General features: G+C 39.9%; 1 protein-coding gene across 2 annotated transcripts in view; it reads right to left on the bottom strand.

Moving 5' to 3' along the window:
* Positions 1–141: 141 nt before the first annotated feature.
* The window catches only part of CERT1 (ceramide transporter 1), a 158,217-nt gene continuing 130,938 nt past the window's right edge, over positions 142–27,420 (bottom strand). The window contains exons 10-18 of one of the 2 annotated variants that reach the window (XM_045021585.1): positions 22,353–22,445; positions 21,664–21,741; positions 13,441–13,536; positions 8,547–8,679; positions 8,360–8,430; positions 6,724–6,852; positions 6,113–6,242; positions 3,278–3,414; positions 142–1,796 (exon numbers count right to left, since the gene is read on the bottom strand). In XM_045021585.1, the coding sequence (XP_044877520.1) occupies positions 3,287–3,414; positions 6,113–6,242; positions 6,724–6,852; positions 8,360–8,430; positions 8,547–8,679; positions 13,441–13,536; positions 21,664–21,741; positions 22,353–22,445 (858 nt within the window). In that variant the 3' untranslated portion in view covers positions 142–1,796; positions 3,278–3,286. The remainder of the gene's footprint in view (positions 1,797–3,277; positions 3,415–6,112; positions 6,243–6,723; positions 6,853–8,359; positions 8,431–8,546; positions 8,680–13,440; positions 13,537–21,663; positions 21,742–22,352; positions 22,446–27,420) is intronic. The other variant, XM_045021586.1, reaches the window with a different exon arrangement.

Raw genomic sequence — 27,420 nt, 5'->3', positions numbered from 1 at the left:
GGGCATAAGACTTTTTGTAAAGTTCCCATTAGTGGCTATGGTCAATGAATCATTTTTCAGTTGATTGCAAAAAGATGAAACATTTGAGGTATAAGAAATTTTTTTTAACATCGTTATATAAAATGCTTACTGGTGATGTACAATTTTAATCTTATTTGCCTTACTAGCATTACCATATAGGCACTTTTCTACATATTCAAATCATGAACAGAATTATTCTGTAATAAGGCATATTCCATGCACACCATTTAGAGAAAGGCAAATAAAAGAGAAGTTTTATAGAGCATGAAATCTGCATGTATATGTGTAACCATATGTTATGTGTTTGTACCTCTTTATACAGAATAAAGACTAACAGACACAAGGAGTAATTCACTTACAACATTGTGCAGATATCAGACATTTATCAGCCAACTCTTCATTGAATTACTCTTTTGTAGTTATATCCAGGCACCTGCAACACTATATTAAATAAGACTTTCAGCTTTCTTTTGAAAAAATATATCTGAATCTTATGTTTGACATATACAAGTTAGTGAAGTGCCCAAGAAATGCCTCTGAATAATCTCCACCTAAAAGGCTGCCAGGCGAGATATCCGCTCAAGTGAGTACTACTCTCTGCCCCCACAGTCCACTCCTCATGGCTATTTCCAGAGATCAAAGGCAGGCAGATATTTGCATTCAAGTTCTCACAGCAACTAAGGGGAACTTTTCATTTAGAATCTGTGGATTCTTATAGCTCTGTTAAGTTTCTGATCAAGTAGTAAATATTAACGCAACTCACATTTTCTACACATATCTCATAGTGTGGCTTTAATGAAGATGAGTACAAAAATGTGCAGGACCAGGAAATAATGTACTCGCTTTTACTTGCAGACTGGGAATGTTGTCCTATGTAGTCCAATTTGCTTTAATAAATATTACAGGGTACCTTCTTGCAGTTTCACAAAATCCACATGTAACATAGCATGGACAGACTACTGTTGTAGTTTTCAGGCACAATCTCGCCCTCTCATATAGAATCTACCTAGAAATTTCTGAATCATGTTCAATAAATTCTGTAGCACATATTACATAACTAAAAAATACAATAGAAATATAAAGATATCTGGGAAAAAAATAAAGCTTTTCACAGTCTTCCTCCATCAGAGCCAAAGGTCTTCATAGGAGTAAGATAACAGAAAAGGCAAAGTCATGTGGATATTGACAGCCCTCAATTAAGAGACATTTTACATAACAAGATGATTCAGCAGCAATGAACTATGATTATACAAAGCAAAACAAAACCCCTGCCCAAAGGTCACCTAGACTTTACTGCAAACCTGAAAAAATACCACCCACAGGTTTTTGTGCATATAAAGCACATACAGTATGCTATATGTGCATTTGTCTTTTGTGCTTTTTAGACATGCACAAAAACAGAAAACCGTATGTGTGTCTTGAAGGGCCACAGTAAACAAAAGCTTTGCAAATTGTTTAAAATTGAAGCAGTAACCCAAGTTGGTGATTCAAAGTTGTATTTTTTTCTCCTCTAAAGCAAGCAAATAAAAATATATCCATATACATGTATCAATACATGTATTTATAATTACACACTGATTCAGCAAGGAGAGCTAGCAGAAGACAGCTAGTGTTAGATGTTCAGCCTCACGGTGCTGCAGTATTTCTTCACTTCAGAACACAAAGCCTAGGACTTGGGCCACAAAAAGACTGTAGATCCTATGTTCCAGCTTGGAGCCTTCAATTTGGTTTATTTCTCCAACATGGAATGTTCACACACAGTCTTGTTTCAATCACTGTAGAAGCATGGAAAGGACATAGCATAATACATTTAGAACACTAGTAAGAAAATGAGAAATAGTTATGAAACATTCCAAAAGCACAATTTAGAAACAATGTCTTGCCTCCAAATTTTGCTTGTTTGATCATGACAAACACTTGAGTTTTTAATGATTCACATTTTCAGACAGGCCTTCTGTAACTAAATGCAACTGAAGTAAGTTTTGAGCTAGAAACTATAGGGACAAACTACCAATACCAAAGAGGATCAAATGACCCAGACTTCCAGAATTTTGTACACTGAATGAAACCTACTCAACACAGGCAACCATGAGAGATTGGGACAGCAAATAGGCAAAAACCCTCTGTCAACCCACCATAATATCAGAACTGCCAAATTCTGCATAAACTGCTGGCACCGGATTGTTTTGACATGATTTACAAATAATGAAGAATACTGAAGCGTACTGTATAATCTAAATCAAATACCATAAGAGTACATACTAAGATCTTCCAGTCAATGAAGGCCCAAGTCTGCTAGTAATATTGCCAGGGCTACCCTGAGAATGACTGAAACTGGGTTAGCACATAGTTTTGTTTTTGCTGATGTTTAACGCATGCCATTTTTTAATAAATAAACTATATCTATGACTGAATTATGTCCATAGAGACCCCATGCCTATACGGATACATATGTTATAAAAAAAGACAGTGAAAACCCAAAACTATACCCACCAGAACCCTTGAGTAGTAACGACAATTCAGATTGCATTGGAACCATTATAACACATCCTAAAACATGGCTATCCTGCCAACTAGGCAACGTAAAAACGAGTTTGTTTAGTCAAATCCTGTGATGGACATATATCAACTACTATGTTATCTCAAAGTCCCTGGTTTAACTATTAGGTGGCCAACACCCCAAAAAACACCCAAATAAACTCCTACAGTTTGAATGACTACATTCTGTTTTTACAAAAGTTTAACATAAATTTTTACTACTCATTACACTGCATTATCTTATTCTAAAAGACCAAATACTAAACAGTTTGATTTTGGCAACTATTTGAGGAAAGGCCAGTGCTTGATCCTTTCTACCTGCATTTCTAGTTTGCTAAAAATATAAAATATACATTTTTATAATATGTCAAACTGTTCAGTCCAATATATCCTACGCTAAACCAAGATTTTCACTTAACTCAGAAAATCACCTATAATGCAAAAATACATTTTTAAAATGTACACAAAGACTTTATATTTTTTGTAGGAACTCAACTAATTGTATTAACCTTATTATTTCTTTATGCATGTAGAAAATACATTGGTTTATTAACAACTTCGCTTTAGCTTATAGATCAAAATATAGATTACACTCACAATAGCTGTGATAATTACAGTAATAAACATCTCTCTAGATTGTCTAGCTTTTTTGTTTGGATTTTAATATGTAGAGCAATGTATACAGAAGCCAAAACTCAACAAGAAGTTGAGCAAGTACCTGTTAATACTAGAAGAAAATAGGCTTTCCTGCTGTTTTGTCTTGCACGTATGATGTAAAACGCTTCAGGAATTTGGGATACTCTCGTTTCGCCACTGCTCGTAACACGGAGGCTGGTGCCCATCCCCCAGGATTCACTAAAAATAAAGATAAAACTAGATAAAAGCTTTACTCTATAACAAACACACATACGGCTGGACTAGTAAATGCTTAACACTAATTTGTAGACAAAACAAATTACTGGTTTAACATTGACTATCCATCCCTTTGCATCCAGAGTCAACATTTCTTGATAACTACTAGTTCAACAGCTATGAGCATCAGAAAATCTGTACTATAACTCAAACATTCAACATTTGTAATTTAATATTGATTGAAAGAACTATTTCAGTTTACTGGTTATACAGAACCACAATGTGTCACTTAATAGCACTCTTGCTTCTGAACTAGGTCAGGCTCAAATTCCAGATCAGGATTTGGGATCACACCTAACACTGAGACTGTAGATGCAGTATATAATTGACACTGTTTACAGCTTATCAGGAATGCAGAGCAATATTAAGGCTGTTGCTTCATTAAGTGACACGCAGAGGGGAAAATACAACTCCTCAGCTTTGACCAATTTTGCTTCTTTTTGGAGGGTGATGAAGGCATGAAAGGTTTTTTTGTCTTGTTTTTTAAATTATATACAATTCTGCTTGTTTTTTATGTGAGAAAATCATGTCCTGTCTAGCCTGGAAGGATGTAGTGCTGATCCTGCAATAGGATCCACATGGGCTGACCACTGAATCCATGCAGGGCTCAATGAAGTCAAGTCAATGGGACTATGCACAGATGCAGGGGTCCACCTGCATGAATCTTCTTATAGGATCAGGTCGTACGGCAATAGGAGTCTACAAAGTGAAAGCTGAGCAACTGGGAATTTTAGTCAGATTGTTTAGCGTTTGCTTTTCACAACACTAATATCACTTCTTCTAAACTTTTCATATTAAAATTCAACATTCCCTCACCCTCCTGTTAGGATGAATGCTAACAAAACACATCCTCAGACATTCATGAGGTCCTCTAGCAAAGCTGGGAAAAAACAATTAGCATTCCTGATATTTTTTAAGGTAAAACAAAATGGGGAAAAGTATCTTTCAGGCCCTCTTTGTACGTCATAAAGCAGCAGAAAAGGGCATGAGCCCAGATTTTAAGACAATTTGCAGTCCATTTTTAATCGTATCATCTCTTAGGAGAAGCTGTTAAAACAGTTTCTTTTTCCCATCTTTGATAGATGTCCAAATGGAAGACTATAATCTCAAGGCATTTTTCAGAAAAACAGGAGATAACTCCAGTGTCCTTGTCAACATTTTCCGTTTCAGAAATGTATTATACAAAAGGCTATTTGATTTTTTGCTGAGCACTCAATGGCTGTTGTATTTGCCTGCACAACCACTGCACTCTCAATGTTTTACTGATGACTTTATGAATACTTTATAATAAACAGAGTCCAAATAGATCTCTTTGGTCCTATGTACTTCTTTTCTGAAGCCATACAACTTGTCAGTGTCTGCCACTTTCTGCACAACTGTGCTTCAGAAACTAAGGTCTCGTTACAAAAAAGTTTCTAGCCCTTGTGGCTGCAAAAACCTTCCAAACATGAACCAATGCAGCCCCAAATATCCCCTACCCAGCTGTCAAAATCTCCAGCTTCCCCCAACACCTTCCAATAAAGAAGTTACAGTATTTTAAATACAATATCCCACAGCACAATGACAAATAAATATGTAGGGTCAGCACAAAATTAAGTTCAGCATCACACTAACACAAGGAATACTGATTTAATTATTTTCATATTTCATTAGATTTATAAATGGAGGTCGTTATTGATGCTTCAAACTTGAAGTTTCTACAATACTGAAGTTTCTGCTGCAAAATTCAGATCAAATTGGCCACAAAATACTTGGGTGGGAGGGGTGTCTTCATTTATGAAACCCAATTATAAAGTAATTTAATACTAGATTTACCTTTTCTTATTAGTACTGTAATATATTTAATATTCAGATATGCAGGTAACTATTGAGTCTTCACTATGCTATTAAATAGTGGGGGTAAGAATGTTGAAAACATGAAAGATATATATGCTAGTTAGAAATGTTCTGCACGTCCATAAAAGTGGCAGACTGTTACACGGTTCCCATATTACGCTTTTCAAGCAGGCCTCTGAATGTGTGTATTTGTATAGGGATTTTAGTTTACTGATGATGTTAATCTTATATCTGGCTGTTGAGGATTTTGGTCAGCATGGGCATAAGTGGTCACTCTCAGTCTCTACTGAAATCTATAGTCTAGCTGCTTGGGAATGTTTACCAGCTAAACACACTATATTTCCACTGTTTTAGCTAATTACTTTGAAAGAAAGAAGATTTTACACCTTTATTACCAGCAGCTTCTCCTCAGCCTAGCCAATAGGTTGTTTACGGAAATAACAGACTTGATATCAAAAGATTAATAAACGTACACTGCTAAAGAAAGTATGATGTATGCCAATCAACCCAAATAGGGCAGCTGAAACGGCTTTTTGCCAACATTCACTTTTTCTTTTTCTATATTTACGATTGTGTGATGCAACACATTTGACGTTTCTACTGTTCTCCCAACCAATCACACAGCGACTGTTGGAATTTATTGGTGACTGTGGCACCTGTATTACATCTTTTTGATTTAGACTAACAGCTGGTTCATAGATGTTGATCTAAAAATAAGTTTAGCAGAAAACACTGAACTTTATTTTTGCCAGCAATCACAACCCCTAGATGTAAAAAAATGCTGTATTGAAAAATCTGTACGTACCATTAGCTACATATGTAATCTTGCATAGGATATTGTCTCTGCTTATTTCCTTGTTCCCTTCGGGTGGGCTCACCAACGTCTGACAGATCATAGCAATGTTTATTTTGGCACGAACACATCGATTGTTCAGCTGCCAAGAAATTAAACATTTAATAAGCATTAAGCAAAGTTTATTTCCTCTATCGGCATTTCTAACATCTGAAAGTCAAAATATTAATTATTTACATTACAGTATTGCTTGGGAGCTGCAATCAAGATTTGTGCTAGGCACTGCACAAACAAGTAATAAAGATGACAGTCTCTGCCACCAAGAGCTTACAGTCTAGATGTCAGACAGGATATGACGTTTGGATGAAACAGAAAAAATGTAGTAAGGGTGAATGGGAAGGGAAATAATAAAAAAACAGAGTTGAACTGAAAAGCACAGCTCTCCACTTGTCTAACCAATACTAGAAAGTGATGATTTGCAGGCATCACGGCAAAGGTGGATTTTTAAGGAAGCATTTAGAAGAGAATAAGGTGACAGCTTTATGAATTGTGATGCATTTAAGATTTTGGATTAAAAAAACTTCTGAAAGCACAGTTTGATAATATTCAGAGGAATTACTTACAGGGGCACTATCATGTTCCACAGAGAAGTTACAGACAATCCAAGTTTCAGGATCATTTTCACTGAACGCCGGTATCTTTCTAATAGCAGACAGATATAGCACATCCCGCTGAGAAGCTGGCCACACTCTCTACAGGGAGAGAGTATTTGATTGTTAAAAAAAGTTAAAATATTTACTGCCCAGATGTCAGCCTAAAGTCATCAATTATAAATCTGGCAAATTATATGGCCATAGCCATATTATTGTAGAGAAACTCAAGTTTGACAAAATCAAGTGGAAAGTTTCTTCAAGCTAGGTAACAGTTGATAATTCATTTCTTTTTTCAAAATATTTGAAATGGGATATAAGCTATTTCCAGCATTCTTATGTTTGGTTCCAGTGCTAAATTTATTCTGCTCATGTCCATCTCTGTTGGTCTGATTTTAAAAAATGGATAACGTTTTTTCGGGTTCTGTGAAAAGAGATGATGTGCCAGCTCACACAACAGGTGAGTTACCCTATAACAATAAAAAGTATAGGCAGCTGCTTCAGGGTTTTCCAATATCAGATCTAGGTTTTGTATGGTTTAGTGTCTGAGTCACCAAACCGAACTCCATGGTATATGTATACATAAACTTGTCCACCTTTAGTAGGACTCCATAGTTTGAACAGTAAGTAACATTTAAATGGCAAGAACCATTGACTCAGTAATGTATTATGTAGGAACTGTAAGAAGGGTATGACAAACTATGCCACTTTCCAAGAAAAAAAAAAGTTTTAGAAGCAGAACAACAACAAGATAAAACGTGGCATTACAGAAGTCACTTTCCTGATATTTTGTAGAAATACTGGCAATCAACCTCTTTAGAGGCCTTCATAATACCATACAGCTAGACTTGCAACACAACCCAATAAATAGTATATTATTCTCTCATGGCAACTTTCAGGCAAAGTGTATTATTGGTAAAGTTGGATCCAAGAAAAAGAATTGTTCTGGATCTCAGCCATCTTAAAGTTTGTTCAGGATTTTGATTCAGACTCATCTCCAGTAATCAGAAGCTATTAATGTTAAAATGTTCAGACCAGACTCTGTGGGTAGCGTGTAGTACGAACAAGCATCTTGACAAATGTTTGCATAGGAACTAGTTAAACAAGATTTCAAAGTGAATATTGTACTTGTAACACATCAGTTCAGAACGTAACCTCGTCAGTTCTCTCAAACTGTGTGAGGTCAGCTATGGTCAGGACTACCTCAAATAAAAAGTGTTACAAGAAGTGGTCTTAATGACTCAGGACTCTTCCCTGGGGTCAGTAGCATCCAGTGCTCTAACATGACATTAGGAGACACACTAATGATGGAGGTGCTATTATTTTAAAGAGATGTAAAAGAAGGCTTGGACCCTAAAGTCTCCATGACATACATGCAAGTCTAAGAGTGATAATTCTGCCATCTTTGTTAAATTCCAAATTGAGGAAACTGCAATTGGGTACAGAATTCTTCACTTCCTGTCCTAAACTTTTGTATAGTGCTGTTAAACAGCTGCAATGTTTCACAATAGAGGCGACTATATTTAGTGATTGGTATAGCAGTTTCTATATAAAGTGCTTTGGGATCCTTCTGGATATCAGGTGCTATATAAATGTAAGATATTATTACCTTGTGTGTCTGGTAAATGATGATTGCGTTATCTGCTAAAGTTTCCACAACATGGAAATTTTCAATGGTTGCTAAAAATAAAAGAACAAGATCAGTGTACAAGCACAAACATACATAAATTAGGTAAAGGTTTTAAACAACATTCAAACCAACAGCCATGACTTTAAAAAAAAAAGTGATTTCTTACTTTCCCAGTCATTACGAACATCAACATTCCAGAAGTACTGGCAGACCTCGTGTCCCGTAACGCCTTTGACTGCATGTGTGGCTTTCAAAGGATCTAGGACTATCCCATTTTCTTCTACCTCTCTTCTGTACACCTTTGGGCAAATACAAAATAGCACAAAAGAAATGCACAGTGGAAAAAGCCAAAACTGCTTTGAATTTTTGTTGTGCTTCATCTTGAGAATCTAATTTGACAATCCATTTAACATAAAGTTACATCAAACAGCAGTAAGAATGACTGAACAATCCTAGGCAAAGTGGATTTTTTTTTAAAAACCGTGCTATTTGAACGGTTTAATATTTTATACAAAAGCTATGTTTAGGAAGGAAATATTTCAGTCATTAAAATAGATAATCAAAGAAGCTAAACATTAATATCATCCAGTACTTAAATGGGTAAGAGAAAAATTCTGCAAGATTGCTTTTTCATGCTAATGTGCTGGATGCAGTACTAAGATTAAAAGAAATAATTAAAGGCTTCCCTAACAGCAGAGGGAAATCCATAGTTACCGCAGATCTGACTACAACTTGGTGAATTGAAGGGAGTAAGAGAGGGAGAGAAAGGGACAAGAAAAAAGTTATTTCAAAATATATCATGAAATACTCAGGTGACCTGCAGAAAAAGAAAGCCAGAGTGAGCCCTGTCTTATACTACACTCAGTGTTACCTGAGGACCTGACAAGGATGTCCCCACTAACCAGGTTTTCTAGGATATTCACCAGAGAGATGTTTTTCTTTAATCTTTAAAAGTTGATAGTATAGGATTTGAATTACTGTAGTATCTATGTGCTCCAATCTGGATCACACTGGGCTAGACACTATACAGGAAGCGCCATGAAGTCATCTGGCTGATTCCAGGTTTCCAGAATTTTGTGGAAGTCACTGATACAGGAATATTTTGTTGTATTACTGAGCCAGTCCATTATAATTTTTTGTACATGGTATGTTTTTCTAACTTTTCTTAATTATTAGAACAAGTATTTCATCTAATAAGAGGCACCTTCAGAGCTAAAGAAATATTGCCCTCCAATTTTGTGGTATTTGTGACCTTTCAGAATGGAGCATTCTAGGATATCAGCTGACTTGAACTTTTGAGGACTTTGAGCACTTAAACAGAAATTTGTCCATTCAAATCCTGTTATTGATATCCGCTCCACCATAGTATCTGAGCACCAACCAAGTACCTAAAGATAAAGTATCCCTTTTGTAACAGGTAGGAGTAAATTATTGATGAAAATTAAAGTTTTCGATGTTTTTCGCCCAGAAAAGACGGGCCAATGGGTGAGTGAAGTCAAAAATAAATTTTACATTTATTTAAATGTGTTGAGGTTAGTGGCCATTTTTACCTCTGGCAGAAAGTTCAAAGCGTTGGCTCCATTCCCGTGAGAGTTCTATTTCTTATGCTCAAGAGTTTCCCCCCTAATGAAGAACACTTTCACTCTTCAAGTGGAATAAGATCCCAATGAAAGGTCATGGATATGTATGGGGAAATGACCTCCAGAAGTCAAGGCCAGTTTCATGGACTTTAAATATCAAGACAGAGACCTTAAACTAGATTCTGTTTTCAATAAGAAGCTAATGAGCCCAATGGTGTTTTGCTCACAGCAACTTGTGTTGCTTAGAACAGGTGCTGCATTTTGTACTAGTTTAGAGTTTTTTTCGGGGAATCTGGCTTCATTCATAGTAAGAGACACATTAATTAAGCCTGGAGGTCATGAATCTATGGATCACATAGCCAGGTCTGGTGACTCACAGGATAGGGTGAAATCTTCTGGTCATCTACAGATGAAAATGGGTGTGTCCCCCCACCCCCCACCAGGGCTATCTGCATATCTGCTACCAGTGAGGAGTCCAAGAGGACCTGAAGGCTGCAAACTGCCTTAATCTGAGAGCAGGTGCCCTAGACAAGAAAGAAATGTCAGAGGAAAGCCTCCTTCTGGAAACTAACATTTAATAAGCAACGGTGAATGTCCCAACCCTGAGCATGGTTACAGGAGGGCATTTAGTACACATTAATAGAGTTAACTCAATTTTCATTTCCTTTTTGAGGTTCACCATTAAAAACAGTTGTTTTCAAACAGTAAAAGCTGATGCAGTGACAAGACACAGAATAGCATGCCATTCAGTTTACACATTTTAGCCAGCTCTGAATTGACTGTATATTTTGTGCAAATACTCATTAAAATCCTTAGCTTTTTATAGAGCTTTGAGGACAAATGTTTAAAGCTCAGCACATGAAACAAACATTTGGTTTATCTGGTTGTATGTGCATACCCTTTTCAAACTATTTTTTTTGTTAATGGCACACAGTGTGAAGGCCTATTATAAAGTATTCTTTATTTAACTAACATTCTGATACATATACTTGAACAGCAATAATTATATTTCCTAAAGCTTTAGGAAGGAAAAAAAGTTGCAATTTTGGAGTTATGAAATGGGAATGTCATATATGTCTATTTTTCACTATACAATTACACCTCTATCCCAATATAACGCTGTCCTTGGGACCCAAAAAATCTTACTTGCGTTATAGGTGAAACTGCGTTATATCAAACTTGCTTTGAGCCACCGGAGTGCGCAGCCCCCCCCGGAGCGCTGCTTTACCACATTATGTCCGAATTCACGTTCTATCGGGCCGCGTTCTATCGGGGTAGCAGTGTACCACAAAAAAAGCAGGAATTATGTTTATTAAAATAAATCCAGAGTTTGTATATTCCTAAACTGTTTGAAAAACAATGCCAATTGACTATCTACTGGTAGTCTAACAGGGAGTTCAGGTTTCTCACTTTGAGCCATAAAGAGGTCAAACGTATGACTGAGACAGAACTGATTAGCCTTAATGAGGAACAAGTACCCTCTCAAACGATCTTATTCAGTTGGTGTAGAAATGTTATTAACAGGAGTGTTGCATGTAAGACACTGGAGGTAAATGTCTGACTCTACTCAGGACTGGTGAGGCTCCAGCTGGAGTACTGTGTCCAGATCTGGGCACAGCACTTTAAGGACAAACTGGAAAAAGTCCAGAGGAGAGCAACAAAAATGATAAAGGTTTTAGAAAACCTGACCTATGAGGAAAGGTTAAAAAACTGGGCATGCTTAGTTTTGAGGAAAGGAGGAGGGGACAGGACTGGATAACAGTCTTCCAGGATGTTAAGGGCTATTATAAAGAAGACACTGATTAATTGTTCCCCATGTCCACTGAAGATAGGACAAGAAGTAATGGGCTTAATCTGCAGCAAGGGAGATTTAGGTTAGATATTAGGTTAGATATTAGGAAAAACTTTCTAACTTTAAGGGTAGTTAACCTTTGGAATAGGCTTCCAAGGGAGGTTGTGGAATCCCCATCATTGAAAGCTTTTAAAAACAAGTTGGAGACACACCTGTCAAGGATGGTCTAGGTTTACTTGGTCCTGCCCCAGCGCAGGGGCTCGACTCAATGACTTCTCGACCTCCCTACCAGCTCTAAATTTCTCTGATTCTATGACACCAGAAGTAAATATATCCAGATCCCTACATCTAGAAGAGGGGCTTGTACACATGAACATTTTGTAGCAAGCTGGGATGTGAACTAGCACTAGCCTGCTGCAGACTAACTGTCCATGTGGACCCTACGTACATGGGTCTTAGGAAGGAGAGGAGGCCAAAGCCACCCCCACACGTTCATCCAGTGATAAATTGCATTCACAATCTGTTTCCAAATGGTCCTGCTCTAAGAGGGAGCTACTTCCTTGTCTTCCTCCTCCTGATAGCATTTCAGGCATCACTGTACATCATTTTGATGGATCCAGATGGGCCAGATCTGAGGATCTCTGGACTGTCAGATCTATTGCAGATGAAAAATTACCTCTCCATCCACACAGAGGCTAACTGAGAAATTCCTGAGGTGTCCCAAAATAAGGCACCAGGACTTCCAGTTTTCCCAGCAATAGGGGTTTGGGAACATGCCTGAAGGTGGCAGACCACAGGGTGGAACAAACAGAGCCACAGGTCTCTGCATTCTTCTTCTATCTTCCTCCTGGGAAAGATCAAGGTCTGGATCCAAGACAGAATGCACTGGGTATAACTGGATCCAGAGGGAAGTATGGAGATCCAGTTCTTTGTGGGGACCTTATAGGGATCCTAGGAGAAGGAAGCATAATGTGTTCTGGCCTCTTTTTCCTAACAAGAGAAGGCAAAAATGATTTTGAAACTGGGGCCATCCGAAATGTTCACATCCTTCCAGGCATGTGCTTGGAAAGAACTGAGCTCCCTATGTAGAATTGCCCTCAGAACGTCAGTGCTGCTGAGGAGAGGGGTGTGTGACAGAGCTCTAGCTGACACTGCTAGAAGAAGGTTCTACTGCAAGGCACCATGAAGCATAAGTATGTATATGCAAAGCCATTTGAAGAAAAATAGTTTAATGCCCTTTGAGATAGTTCCATTTCAATGAGGACTAGATGAAAAAGCAATAACAAAACTGTTAATTCGTGTCAGCACAGTCCACACAGTTAGTCCATGACAGGCTAGTGTGGGGTAGATTCTCACTCCAGCTAGCCCAAGCCAGTCTAATATGGGACCTTCAAGACGAGAGGGTGATAAAGGAAAGTGACCTCCCTCTGCAAAGGAACGAAATGTCTGGTATAAAGTTATAAAGAATACTGTGTGTACTTAAAGATATGAAATGGTTATCCTTGTATATCTCATCGATAGTACCTTACTCCATTAGTCATGTTTTAAATCAATGTGACTACGTGTGGAGTAAAGGTATCAGAATATGGGTCTGTATCAGTATGAACATGATAGAGACAGATTTCAGTGTAACATTTTATATAAATTCAAAAATGTTATAAAATATTGTGCAACACAATTTTATTTACCTTCATTTCACCTTCTTCTACTACCAACTGCCAATTGGCATCTCCTCCTACATCCTGTAAAGAGTAAGTCATGTGATTCTGCACCATCTCTTCCACCTTTAGAGAAAAAAAATGCAACATTTATAAAGGTTCCTGCTACCTCCTGGCCAGCACATTCAGGGCACTGTACAATTATATCATAAGCCACTATAAAATACTAGCAATAGATTAGTACATGAGCTGGACATAGACAATGGAACACAAAACTAGTGAAGGTTAAATTAGTAGAGACCTTGCAGCATTCAGAACCAAAAGCAAAAGTCATCCCTAATAAAATGAATTCTTCGCACAAGCACTTCTCACCCATCCCCATCTCTCTCTCCCACCTGCAACAGTTGAATAATTGTATTAACTATTCAAATTTTTACTTCTACCTATGGGGAAGGAAGAGAGATTACCTCTATTACAATATTTAAGAAGTGCTCTAATCCTACAGAGATAGTGGCCATTATAAGTACCTAGATAAACAGAATCACACTGAAGTGCAGGACTTTTTTTTGATCATTTACACTTAATGAAGAACAGCATTTAGGAACCTGAGCAATAAAAAAACCAGCTCAAAGCCACTAGTTTTCTACTCTTAGAAAGTTAATCCATATTGTAAGCATTCAGATGTCCCAAAAGCTTTATGGGCTGCAGTGAAGGAAAACCAAGTATGAGTGAGATGTTGAACATCTACTATTCTGCATTTGCACAAGCTGCTATGGTCTTTTGATTAAATCAATCATCACCCCAGAATGCAAAGGGATACTGTCAAGTAGTTTAATCGCCAATGGGTTTGCATTCCATAAAATTAAAAGATGAATTAATGAAATTTTTGCATCATCTTTTAAATATATTTTAAAAACTTTAAAAATCACTGTTTGCTGTATGTGAATTACTGTAGTCTTTAGAAAAATGTATTTGATAGACATCAATCTATTCTTTAAACTACACAAATACTACCATATTTGTACTCCTTCTGTCTGAATGAAAGGCATCCTTTAGGTATGCAGCTGTGGGGTATGAACAGGGTTTAAAGGGTCCCTAAGTTTTCTATACACATTTATAGTGTCTGCCCTGGAATGTAGGTGCCAAATCCTTTCAGATCACATTTCCAAACCTGCTGTTTTTCAATTGAAATTATAATCTGCGATAATTATGGAGGAAAGAAAGAATATTACAAGTTACTTCACAGATATGTTTTATAACATGGCAGACAAGTTTGCTTCAGTTTGTGTGTAACTTAACAACAAGTGAATACTCAAAATAGATGTTTCAACACCTGCAGATTACTGTGTAATTTGCGATGTCTGCCTGAATCCTACAGAGGTAGTGACTAAAAGATGTTTATTTAAAAATATATATCTTGAATAAAAATTAAACAAGGTATTACATTGTGTACTGCTTAAAATACCAGACATACAATAATGAATAAAATTAGCAACACTGAGGCACAAATACCTTGTGTATGATGTAGAAAGATATTTCTTTATACACAAACATACACCACTTGTCAAATAAAGGCATTTATCAAATGAAGTATATTGTAACAAGTTTAAGTGGAGGAACGAGCAAAGGAATATATATTAATGTGTTTTTCTAATTTGCTTGAGATGGAAACAAATATTGTGTTTATATTTTTATTTTAAAATAAAGAAGCCTTTTTTGTACTATGTACTTTCTGGGCTGTACATTCAAGATTAGGAAAGGAGGTAATTGTACCCTGAATCACACTTTAAAAGTTAATCCCCTCAAACAAATAATGAAACACTGTATGCAATGAGGACTATATTTCATGGAAGTTCAGTGCTGATTTATAGATGTTCTGTGGAAGCAAAATGAGTGATATGGGAAGGATGAGAGACCAGTCCAAAGTTTTTGTTAAAACTAACTGACAAAGAAAAGTTTGTCTTCCTTTCACTTTATAATTCAGGCAGGAAGGCCACCCTCTCTTAGACCGGGGCAACACGTTTCCTAGACATGATTCCTCCCGCTCTCTTCTTTCCAGGACACCGTTTACAACCTTCAAGTGGGCAGATTTTCTAAGTAAAGGATCTCTAAAACATCTGGACACAAAGAGACTGCTAGGTGATTGATAATTAGTGAAAATAATTGATGAAATCCTTGTAGAGTAATGGAAACCTTACTGGCTTAAAGAAAATAATTAAGCTTGGCCGAATTAGATTTTTTAAAAAATAATTTTGATGGATAACATTGATGTTATTTTTAGCATTTTTACATTTTTTTAACCATTTAACTTTTCACAGTTGTGGGAAATTGGGGGGCTAGTGTCAGACTATTATTTAATGACAGTAGATGTTGAGATTCAAAAACTTAAAACTTTATAACTCTTAAAACACACTGTATATTTTGACATGTGATATTGACAAAATAAATATCCTTAACTAGTAATCAAAATAATATCAAACTAATAAGTTCTCAAGCAGAATTTTTCTTACTTTCCCTATCTGTAAATTTCAATCAATGGAAATATTTATCGTTCTGTGTGTGCATGGTGAAACTGACATTTACCGATATTAGCAATAAAAATCTAATCCTTCCAAGGTTAAACAATCTACAAATTTCAAATACTCTATCAAATCCAATCAAAATTTAGAGCATGGAGCACAACTAAAATTATCTAAGATCAAAAGTCCTCTGAAAGGGGGCCATAAAACTAACATACTCAGAAAGCATTCTTTTATCTACTTCTTCAATAGCATATATTAACTAGCATATATATGGATTGTGTCTCATCCATAACCCCAGTGATTTCTGAGGGCAGGGCCTTTGGTTAATTCTCTGAGAATTCTGAATATCCCTTCGAGATTTAAATCTAGTCTTGGGTGCAAATACCAGACCACTGTTTGAACTGTTTATTTTGGTTTTTCTGTTCTTAACTATCAAAGCAGCCTCTCTAGTAATCATCACTTCTGCACGCAATGTCTGACCTGGGCGCATTATTGCTAGAATCTCAGTACTGTACCTTCCTCGGTAAAAGGAATCAACTCAAATCAGGCTTCGCTCCCAGAAGTAACACAGCATTCCACAGAACTCAGAAAACAGAGGTCTAGTAGTGCCAACTGGCTCAAGGTTCACTGTTCTTTACAAGCTACTCCTGTCTTAGCCCTGACAAACTCACTACACCTAATACAATATTTTCATGATATTTATTTGTGAAGGGTAGCATGTGAGGTCTGTACTGAAAGCACATAACTTATCTAGATTCATAATCATTGAGATTTTTGTACAGATAATATTTAAGGAACAATGCAACAGATTGGCTAAGTGAGGTAGGCTTTAAACTAAGTTCAATGGGTGCAGAAGACAAAAGTCCACAGGTAAGTCCAGAACATGGAGACCTGGGTGAAGGGTTGGAATCTGAGGGGGAAATTGGCAATTAAAGCAGGGGCAAAGGAGAGAAGAGGAAATATAGATGGGAAATCTAATGAACATCTTAGATTTCTGCATACTAATGCAAGGAGGACAGAGAATAGTCTAGAAGAACTAGAAGTAACAGTAAATAATCACAATTATAACATAATTGGCATCACAGAGACCTGGTGGGATGATTCACGTGACTGGAATATTGCTACAGAAGGGTACAGCTTGTTCAGGAAGGACAGGAAGGGGGGAAAACGGAGGATGTGTTGTCTTGTATATCAACACTTTCACTGAGGTAGAGATAGAAGTGGGAGGCAGACCTATTGAAAGTCTCCAGGTAAGGCCAAAAATGGGTAAAAAATAAGGATGATGTCACCATAGGGGTCTATTATAGACTACCTAACCAGGAAGAAGGGGTGGATGAAGCTTTTCTTAAATAACTAACAAAATCATTCAAAGTACAGGACTTGGTGGTGATGGGGGACTTCGACTACCCAGACATCCATTGGGAAATGCTTATAGCACAAGACAGATTATCCAACAAGTTTCTGGAGGCAACATTTTATTATAGCAAGTGGAGAAAGTAACTAGGGGAGAGGCTGTTCTAGATTTTTTTTTTTATTATTATTATTATTATTTGATTCTGACAAATAGGAAAGAAATGCTTGTGAATTTGAAGGTGGAAGGCAGTTTGAGAGAAAGTAATCATGCAAAGATACAGTTCATGATTCTAAGGAATGGTAGGAGGGAGAACAGCAGAATGAAGAAAATGGACTTCAGCAAACTCAGAATTGATAAGTAAGATTGTGTGGGGAAAAAAGTGAAAAGAAAAGAAAAGAAGTTCGAGAGTTGGCATTTTTTTAGAGAGACATTATTAAGGGCACAAGAGCAAAACTATTCCAGTGCATAGGAAAGATAGGAAGTATGGAAACGGATCACCCTGGCTTAAAAAACAATTACTAACTTTTTGTAACTCTTGTTCTTCGAGATGTGTTTCTCATGTCCATTCCAAAGTAGGTGTGTGCTCACCCCAAGCACCATTGCCAGAAAGTTTTTCCCTCAGTGGTATCTGTTGGCTCAGCTCCAATGACCCCTGGTATCACACGCTCATAGTGCCAGTATAAAGAGTCCTGCCACCCCGCTGACCCCTCAGTTCCTTCTTGCTAGCTAACTCCGACAGAGGGACAGGCAAGGGGGGTGGTAATGGTTTGGAATGGACATGAGCAACATATCTTGAAGAACAGTTATGAAAGGTTAGTAACCATTTTTTCTTCTTCGAGTGCTTGCTCATGTCCATTCCAAAGTAGGTGACCCCTAAGCAGTTGTGCAGGTGGACGGTTCAGAGTTCTTTGGCATGCTGACTGTAATACCACTTGGCTGAAACCCACATCTCTAGTCTGCTGGGTGATGCCATAGCAAGACGCAAAAGTGTGAACTGATGACTACATTGTCGCTATACAGATGTCCTGGATAGGAACTTGAGCTACAAATGCTGCCAAAGATGTTTGAGCCCTGGTAGAATGCACCATCAGGGCAGGAGAGGGGACTTTTGCGTAGCATGTGCGGATACATGAAGTGATCCACGATGAAATTCTCTGTGCCGAGACTGGAAGGCTTTTCATTCCGTCTGCAATGGCTACAAAAAGCTGAGTATATTTTTTTAAATGATCTAGTCCTTTCTATGCAGACAGCTAGTGCATGCCTCACATCCAGCGAGTGGTGTGCAGTTTCAGATAGAAGACCAGTAGGAAGACATCCTGGTTACTATGGAATTGGAAGGAAGGCTGGATGTAGCCCCAATTGAATCTTGTCCTTGAAGACCACCATGTAAGGTGGTTCCGAAGTAAGGGCTTGGATCTCCAAGACTCTTCTGGCTGAAGTAATGGCCTCCTGGAAGGCCACCGTCCAGGACAAGCAGAGCATAGTACGTTGCCAGCAGTTCAAATGGAGGCCTTGTTAGTCTTGCCAACACCAAGTTGAGGTCCCAGAGAGGGAGTGGCTACTGTACCTTTGGGTATAATCTCTCCAGGCCCTTAAGAAACAGACTACAGATGAAGTTTGAGAAAACAGAATGGCCGTTCACCGATGGCTGAAAGGCCGAGATTGCAGCTAGATGGATCCTAATAGATGACATGGTTAGGCCTTGTTGTTTCAAGTGGTATAAGTAATTTAAAATGAACGGAAGTGTTGACTGTGTAGGTGATGGGCAGATTGAGAATCTTTTCCACTTTGCCAGGTAAGTGGCTCTAGCAGACAGTTTTCTGTTCTGTAAAAGCACCTTGAGACCAGTCCCAGAGCATGCTACATCTGCAGGGTTCAGCCATAGAGCTTCCAGGCCACGAGATGAAGAGACCCGAGGTTCGGATGATGTAGACAGCTGTGGTCTTGGGAGATCAGGTCTGGAAACAGAGACAGGGCGGATTGGCATTTCCACCGAGAGTTCTAGAAGGGTGATGAACCAGTGCTTATATGGCCAGGCTGAGGCTATCAGGATGAGACCTTGTGTCCCTTCTAACCCTTAGGAAGACCTTGTGTATGAGCGAGATGGGAGGGAATGCATAGAAGAGATGATCCATTCAAGGGAGGAGAAAGGTGTCAGAGCAACCCCAGGCTGTGACCCAGGAAGGAGCAAAACTGAAGACACTTCCTGTTGTCCTTCACTGCCAATAGATCTATCCGGGGAGTCCCCCACTTCTAGAAGACGCCTTTCACGACATCTGGATGGATGGACCACTCCTGGTGGTTGGAGAAGGATCTGCTGAGGTGATCCACTAGCTTGTACTGTGACTGCTAGAGATAGGAGGCTTTGAGGTGGATTGAGTGGGCTATGCAGAATTCCCACAAGTGAAGAACTTCCTGGCACAGGTGAAAGGAACGCGCTGCTACACCTTGCCTGTTTATATAAAATATCGCTCTCGTGTTGTCTGTAAGAACTGACATGCACTTGCCCTCCATGTGGGGTTGGAATGCACTGCAGACTAGGAAAACCACCCTGAACTCCCTGATGTTGATGTGTAGCAAGAACTCTTCTGGAGACCAAAGACTGAGTTCTGAGAGACCTGAAGTGAGTTCCTCAGTCTATTGCCGAAGCGTCTGTGATGACAGACATTGATGGTGGGATCTTGAGAATGGGACTCCTACACCAACCACCAAAGAAGGGAAATGATCACAGATGGGGGAAGTGTGACAACTATGCCCACGTGGTGTTGCCCCGGTGTGTATACAGACACCAGCCAGGCCTGAAGAAGTAGGAATAGGGAGCCTGGAAATGAGTGAGAAATCTGATGCCTGATGGTGATCTCTCTTCACTGAATATCCAGACTGGTCATTCCAATCTGTCTATTAATTAGATGAACAAGTTTAGTTTAATGAAAACTATTACAATGCTCTAGAGACACATTTATTCAAGGAAAGTTTATTACATACACACATATAATATGCTGTTTTTCAGTTTTGGAAGTATTTTCACTGGCTTGCACATTCTGAAGAAGAGCCAAGTTGTCTTTTTGACGATCAACAGGTTTGGTTCTGCGTCTAGTCATGGAGAGCAGAGGGAAAACCCAGTTGTAGGAATGGCAAGTTTGGGAATTCAGTAAGTTCTTCACTATTTTAATCTTTCAAAATTCTTAAGCTTATGGACACTAGTAATTTTCTTCCAAAATTTACAGCCTCCTATTCCTCTAGACACTCATCAAAATGGGTCCACAGCCGATCCTTCAATCTTAGCTGTTTAAAAATATCTGGGCCTTAGCCCTTATATTGTTAAGGTATTTAGGCATTGACTGTTAAAGGGATTTTGGTTCCGAAGTGCCTAAACCCCTTTTGGAAATGAAACGGGCTCCTAAATCAATTAGGCTTTTCAATGCTGAGCACAGCAATTCCTAAATACGGTTAAAAATTTGGCCTGGAGGCTCTTGGTAGGGTTTATTAAAACAGGTGTATTGAGCAATTGTACAGTGGCCATGGTTAAAAGCTGTAGACTAGCCTATCTGACAGAGCAATTTGTCACCTTTTTATGAAGTCTTACAGTCCTCCTTCTGGTTGCTTAATTGTCAGAAAGGTATGTTATCATCATCTTAGGACTGCTTTTTCCATTGCTTCTTTGAATAGCTTGTCCATTGAACACTTCCAGGAGGCCATTAAAATGTTTGGCTTGCTTATGCAGATCTACAAGTATATTTAGCTTTGGTATTACGTGCCTTGTTGAATTTGCCACAAATAGGTATAATAGAATATATTTTTTTTTAAAAGTTTCCAAACTCAAACTGTGCATGCCCAATAAAGTCTAGAATAAGCTTTTAGTGCTGAATTACAAACAGAAAGTCTCAGAGGTGCAAACAGTGCTGTTGGAATGTAGAGAGATTTAGTTTCTTAATGGTAATTGTAACAGATATATGAACTAAAATATGTGAAAAAGACTGGGAAATTAAACACTTTTTAGAATAAATGATTTACATTCATTTTAAAGTCAAATTTATCTGCATCCCACACAGACCAGGTGTTATTTCACTTTTATTATTTTAAGTTATTACATCAGAAATGTGGGATCTTGAAGTTGCACACATTTTTATTTTTTCTGCAGACATTAATCCTCCTTATTTCCCAGATTCAGGACCTTGCAAGAGTGATATGAATGAAAGCAGAATGTAAAAAGACAATCTTTCAGTAACAGGAATAGAGAATTCGTTGGTATGTGTTTATCTGAACTCATCTAAAAACAAGCACAAGTGATTTATGGAACAACGGGAACCCAGGTTAGAGAGAAGATGAAATACAGCAAAAAGACATACAAAGCCACTCTATATATTCTTACGATACCTGGGTGCTGAATCTGTGAACATCATCAGAGGCACTGACTAGATCAATGGAAGACATGGAGGAAGAGCGACTATAGGGCTACCAGAGATAGACAAAGAAAAAATCAAGTAATCAGAACAAAGGCACAACAGAGCTTTCAGTACCAACTTCCAAGCACAAGATAATGAAGAAAAGGAAAACAAAAGCACCATAAGCAGCAAGCACAGCAGCAAAAGCTAATTTCATGCAACTATTATATATTATACTCCAACATGGCCCGGGGGGGGAGGGGGAAGTAGTGTTTCCAGTAACATTGAAAAAGGTCAAACTCAACCATGATTAAAAAAACAAAACAAAAACAACAAAAAAAACTAGCTTTTTTTCTTTTAACTAGTTTAATGATTTTATATTTAAGAAAAAGCATATTTAAGAATATTAAGTTTCTGGCATGATTTTTTCTTAATCTCATAAAATATGACAAGCTTGCTACATATCAGGAATATTCTAAAGTAGACACTCAAAAGATTTTTTTCAAGGAAAAAGTCTTCTCCAATCCTGGATATGTCAATTCTAATGAGCAATGTGTTCAAAGTTACTAGAAACATCTACAAATTAGATCTCACCAATCTGTATGACTAATGTATCAGAATAGAAATAGTGATTTTATTTACAATAAGTACTCTCTGAAAAGATCCTGGGAAACATCTCACCTTTTGGACGAATCTGTGAGTCCCCACAGCAGAGTATCCCTCACCAGAAGGTAATGATGTTGGCCAGTGTGATCTGACCTTTTCACTCTGAGACTAAGAGAAACAGGTTAAAAGTATTAGTACATAACAGCTGTTTGGTGGAGTATTTAGTAGGTGGCGGTACAACTGACAGGACCTATATAAGAGGAACAAGTAAATGGTCTCCACTGTTTCACAGGTCACAAATAGTAACAGACACTTCAGGTGGCAACAACAATTAGATTTAATATTTATCGTGTATTGGATATACTTATTTGTGTAGATTATTCACGTAAATACAGTAAAGGTGAGTTTTATATAGGATTTTTTAATTACTTGTGTCTATTAAGAATTGCTTTAAAGATAATAGGGGAGACAAATTGACCCATGTTAACACTATTTATGCTGTCATGTTCTGTGGATAATGGACTTCTGTTTCCACTGTGCCCAAATTTCTCAAATTAATTTAGTTTTAAAAATAAAAAAATTAAAAAACAAAATGTTATATAAAAGGAAGTGTTGCTCACCCTATGCACTAACTGTAGTTCTTCGAGATGTGTCCCAGTATGTGTGCTGCATTTCATTTCATGCACCTCTCAAGCCTTCAATAGGAGATTTCTAGTTAGCAGTGTCTATTCGACTCACACATGCACCCTATCTCCTCGTGGCTGACACTGAGGCTATATAAAGGTGAGTGGACAGATTGCCCTCAGGTCCTTTTCTATTCAGTCATCCCCTAGGGAACAACTGAAGCAGAGGGGAATGAGAGCGGATAGTGAAGCACCCATAGGGACAGACATTTCCTCCTCCTCTGAGTAGTGTGCCTGTGGGTAACTCCACTTCAGGTGACTTCTGAGCACTATTCCTAGAAGGAGGAAAGAGTTTCAGAACAGGATCCAGAACTGAAGACTGTACTGTGGAGCCAAGTGTCACATCAGATCTGACATCATGAAGCAGGGTATACAACTTTAAAAACATATGGTCTGAAATCCAAGTAGTGGCTCTGTGTGTCTCAGATAATGGAACGTTCTTCAGAAATGTAGCAAATGTTGCCCGCAATCTGGTTGAATGTGTTCTAACCCCTGAGGGGGCTGAGCACCTGCAGACTCACAACAGGTAGAGATACAGCCCGATATCCATTTCAAAAGTCTGAGCAGAAATAGGAGCCCCCTCAGATCTATCTGCGAAGGATGCAGAGAGTCTAGGTACTCTCCTAAACTGCTTAGTCCTATCCAGGTAGAAGACAAAAGCCTTTCTAATGTCCAGAATATGAAAACAAGATACTTGCTGAGAACTACGAGGTTTCAGAAAATATACTGGTAGATGGATAGATTGGTTAAGATGAAAATCTGATTGAAACCTTTGGTAGGAACTTAGGATGCAGATCTAAAAAGACTATTAAAAAAAAAGTGAAGGAGGTAATCGGCCATGAAGGCTCCAATCTTCCTGACCTTACGGGCCGACGTGATGCAACTAAGGCGGCCATCTTCATAGATAAATGAAGTAGGGAGCAGGTTGCCATTGGTACAAATGGATGTCTTGTGAAATGGTTGAGAAACAGATTGAGGTCTCAAGACGGGATGGAGTGTCTAATGTGGGGGAAGAAATTATTCAGACCCTTAATAAATCTGGATTATATCCAGGAAGCAAAAATGGAAAGTCCCAGGACAGGAAGATGAAAGGCTGATATGGCGGGCAGGTGTGTCTTGATCAAAATGATCGATAAGCTGGGTGTCTTCAGATCCAACAGGTAATCTAGGATGAGGGAAACATGAATGGATTCCAGCCAGAGGTATTAACAACTGTCCCAACAGATGAATCGCTTCCATATTTGCAGGTAAGTAGTGCGGAATGCTGTTTTTCTACTGTTTAACAGCACCTGGTGTACTTCCGTAGAGCTGGAAACCTGTATTTGTGAGAACCATCCAGGCAACATGCCCTGGAACTACTAGACTGGGGGGAAGCATGTGACCAGCATCCTGAGGCAGGAGATGTGGAATGTTTGGGAACTCGACTGATGGTTGGACACAAGCAGTTAAGGGTACCAAGCTTGTCTCGGCCAGGTAGGATGACTATGGCCTTGTCCTGCCTGATCTTGTTCAATACCCTTAGAATTATGGCCATGGGGGAAAGGCACAGAACAGGCTCTTCCTCTACAGGAGAAGGCAGGCATCCTCCAGGGAGTGGTGACCCAGACCTGTCTTGAACAGAAAAGAGGACACTTCCTGTTCTTGGAGGTGGTGAAAAGATTGATCTCTGGCAGTCTCATCTCTAGAATAAGCCATAGAGAAAAGACGGTTACTCACCTTTGTAACTGTTGTTCTTCGAGATGTGTTGCTCATATCCATTCCAATTAGGTGTGTGCGCGCCGCGTGCATGCTTGTCGGAAGATTTTTACCCTAGCAACACTTGGTGGGTCGGCTGGGTGGCCCCTGGAGTGGTGCCGCCATGGCACCGGATATATACCCCTGCCGACCCAACCGCCCTCAGTTCCTTCTTGCCGGTTACTCCGACAGTGGGGAAGGAGGGCGGGTTTGGAATGGATATGAGCAACACATCTCGAAGAACAACAGTTACAAAGGTGAGTAACCGTCTTTTCTTCTTCGAGTGCTTGCTCATATCGATTCCAATTAGGTGACTCCCAAGCCTTACCTAGGCGGTGGGGTCGGAGTGAGATGTTGCAGAATGCAAGACTGCGGAGCCAAATGCTGCATCATCTCTGGACTGTTGAACCAGTGCGTAATGCGAGGCAAAGGTGTGAACCGATGACCAAGTAGCTGCTCGACATATATCCTGGATGGGAACATGGGCCAGGAAGGCGGCAGATGAAGCCTGAGCCCGAGTAGAATGGGCGGTGAGGTGGCTCGCCGGAACATGAGCCAAATCATAGCATGTACGGATGCAGGACGTCACCCAAGATGAAATTCGTTGGGATGAGACCGGTAGGCCTTTCATCCGATCTGCCACAGCTACAAAAAGCTGAGGTGACCTTCAGAAGGGTTTTGTTCTCTTGATATAGAAAACAAGAGCCCTGCGAACGTCTAGGGTGTGCAGCTGTTGTTCCCGTCGCGATGTGTGCGGCTTCGGGAAAAAGACTGGGAGGAAGATGTCTTGATTGACATGAAAGGCAGACACCACCTTAGGGAGGAAGGAGGGGTGTGGTCGCAGCTGTACCTTATCCTTATGGAATACCGTATACGGGGGATTAGCTGTCAAGGCCCGAAGCTCAGATACTCGTCGCGCCGAAGTAATAGCGATGAGGAAGGCTGTTTTCCAGGAAAGGTACAGTAGCGAGCAGGTGGCCAGCGGTTTGAAAGGGGCACCCATAAGCCTGGCTAAGACCAGGTTAAGATCCCAGGTAGGAGTCGGTCGTCTGACTTGAGGATACAAACGTTCTAAGCCCTTGAGGAACCTTGAGACTATGGGGTGAGAGAAGATCGATCGGCCATTTTCCCCTGGGTGGAAGGCGGAGATGGCTGCCAGATGGACCTTTATAGACGAGACCGCTAGGCTCTGTTCTTTCAGGGACCAGAGGTAGTCCAGAATAGCAGGAACAGGCACCTGCGTGGGCATTAAGTTACGCTGGGTGCACCAGCAGGAGAAACGCTTCCACTTGGCCAGATATGTCATCCTAGTGGAAGGCTTCGTACTGCCCAAGAGCACCTGCTGGACCGAGGCAGAACAACGCAACTCAGATTGGCTCAACCATGCAGCAGCCACGCTGTGAGATGAAGAGACTGCAGGTCCGGATGGTGAAGCCTGCTGAAGTTCTGTGTTATCAGATCGGGCCACAGTGGCAGAGGAATCGGGTCTGCCACTGCAAGGTCCAACAACATGGTGTACCAGTGCTGCCTCGGCCACACTGGAGCAATCAGGATCATGCGGGCGCTGTCCCTGTGGAGCTTAAGGACTCTGTGGACGAGCGGGAATGGTGGGAAGACATAGAATAGGTGCCTCTTCCACGGAATCAGGAATGCATCCGAGAGGGAGCCCGGGGAGCGTCCCTGGAATGAGCAGAACACCTGGCATTTCCTGTTCTCTCGGGAGGCAAAGATGTTGACGTGGGGAACCCCCACTTCCGGAAAACCGAATGGATGACGTCCGGGCGGATCGGCCACTCGTGAGACAGGAAGGATCTGCTGAGGTGATCCGCCAGAGTGTTCTGGACTCCAGGAAGAAAGCACACTACCAAGTCGATCGAGTGGGCTATACAAAAGTCCCAGAGGCTAACAGCTTCTCGACAAAGGGGAGAGGAGCAAGCTCTGCCCTGCTTGTTTATGTAAAACATGGCCGTTGTGTTGTCCGTAAATACTGATACACAACGGCCTTGGAGATGGTCTCGAAACACTTGGCATGCTAGACGGACCGCCCTCAGCTCCCGCACCCAGAGATGATGCGTCCGTGGTTAGAGCCATCGAGGGTTGCGGTGGGTGGAATGGCATCCCCGTGCAAACTATAATGGGGTTCAACCACCAGGTTAGGGAGTCCAGGACCTCCTGGGGAATGGTGAGTACGGAGCCCAGGCTGTCTCTGCGCGGCCTGTATATTGAAGCTAGCCAAATTTGAATGGGGCGGAGGTGTAGCCTCGCGTGCTTGGTTACGAAGGTGCAGGAGGCCATGTGCCCTACCAGGCTGAGGCAGTTGCATACCGACGCTGTCGGGAAGGTTTGGAGACCTCGAATAATGGAAGCCATCACTTGAAAACGCTACTGTGGGAGGCAGGCTCTGGCCAGATTGGAGTCCAGAGTCGCTCCGATGAAGTCTAGACTCTGTGTGGGTGTTAAGAGTAGACTTCTCTGCATTGATCATGAGGCCGAGGCTCCCGAAGAGGTCTTTGACTATGAGCAAGTGCTGCGACACTTGCGACTGGGAAGTCCCTCGAATGAGCCAATCGTCGAGGTACGGGTACACGTGTACCCGACGATGGCGGAGGGAGGCGGCGACTATGGCCATGCATTTCGTGAACACACGCGGAGCTGTAGAAAGGCCAAACGGGAGTGCAGTAAACTGAAAATGTTGAAGGCCGACCACAAAATGGAGATACCGTCTG

Source organism: Mauremys mutica, chromosome 6, assembly GCF_020497125.1.
Source record: "Mauremys mutica isolate MM-2020 ecotype Southern chromosome 6, ASM2049712v1, whole genome shotgun sequence".
Taxonomy (NCBI): Eukaryota; Metazoa; Chordata; order Testudines; family Geoemydidae; genus Mauremys; species Mauremys mutica.
Note: the sequence above shows the minus strand (reverse complement) of the source record. Positions and strands in the feature narration are given on the sequence as shown.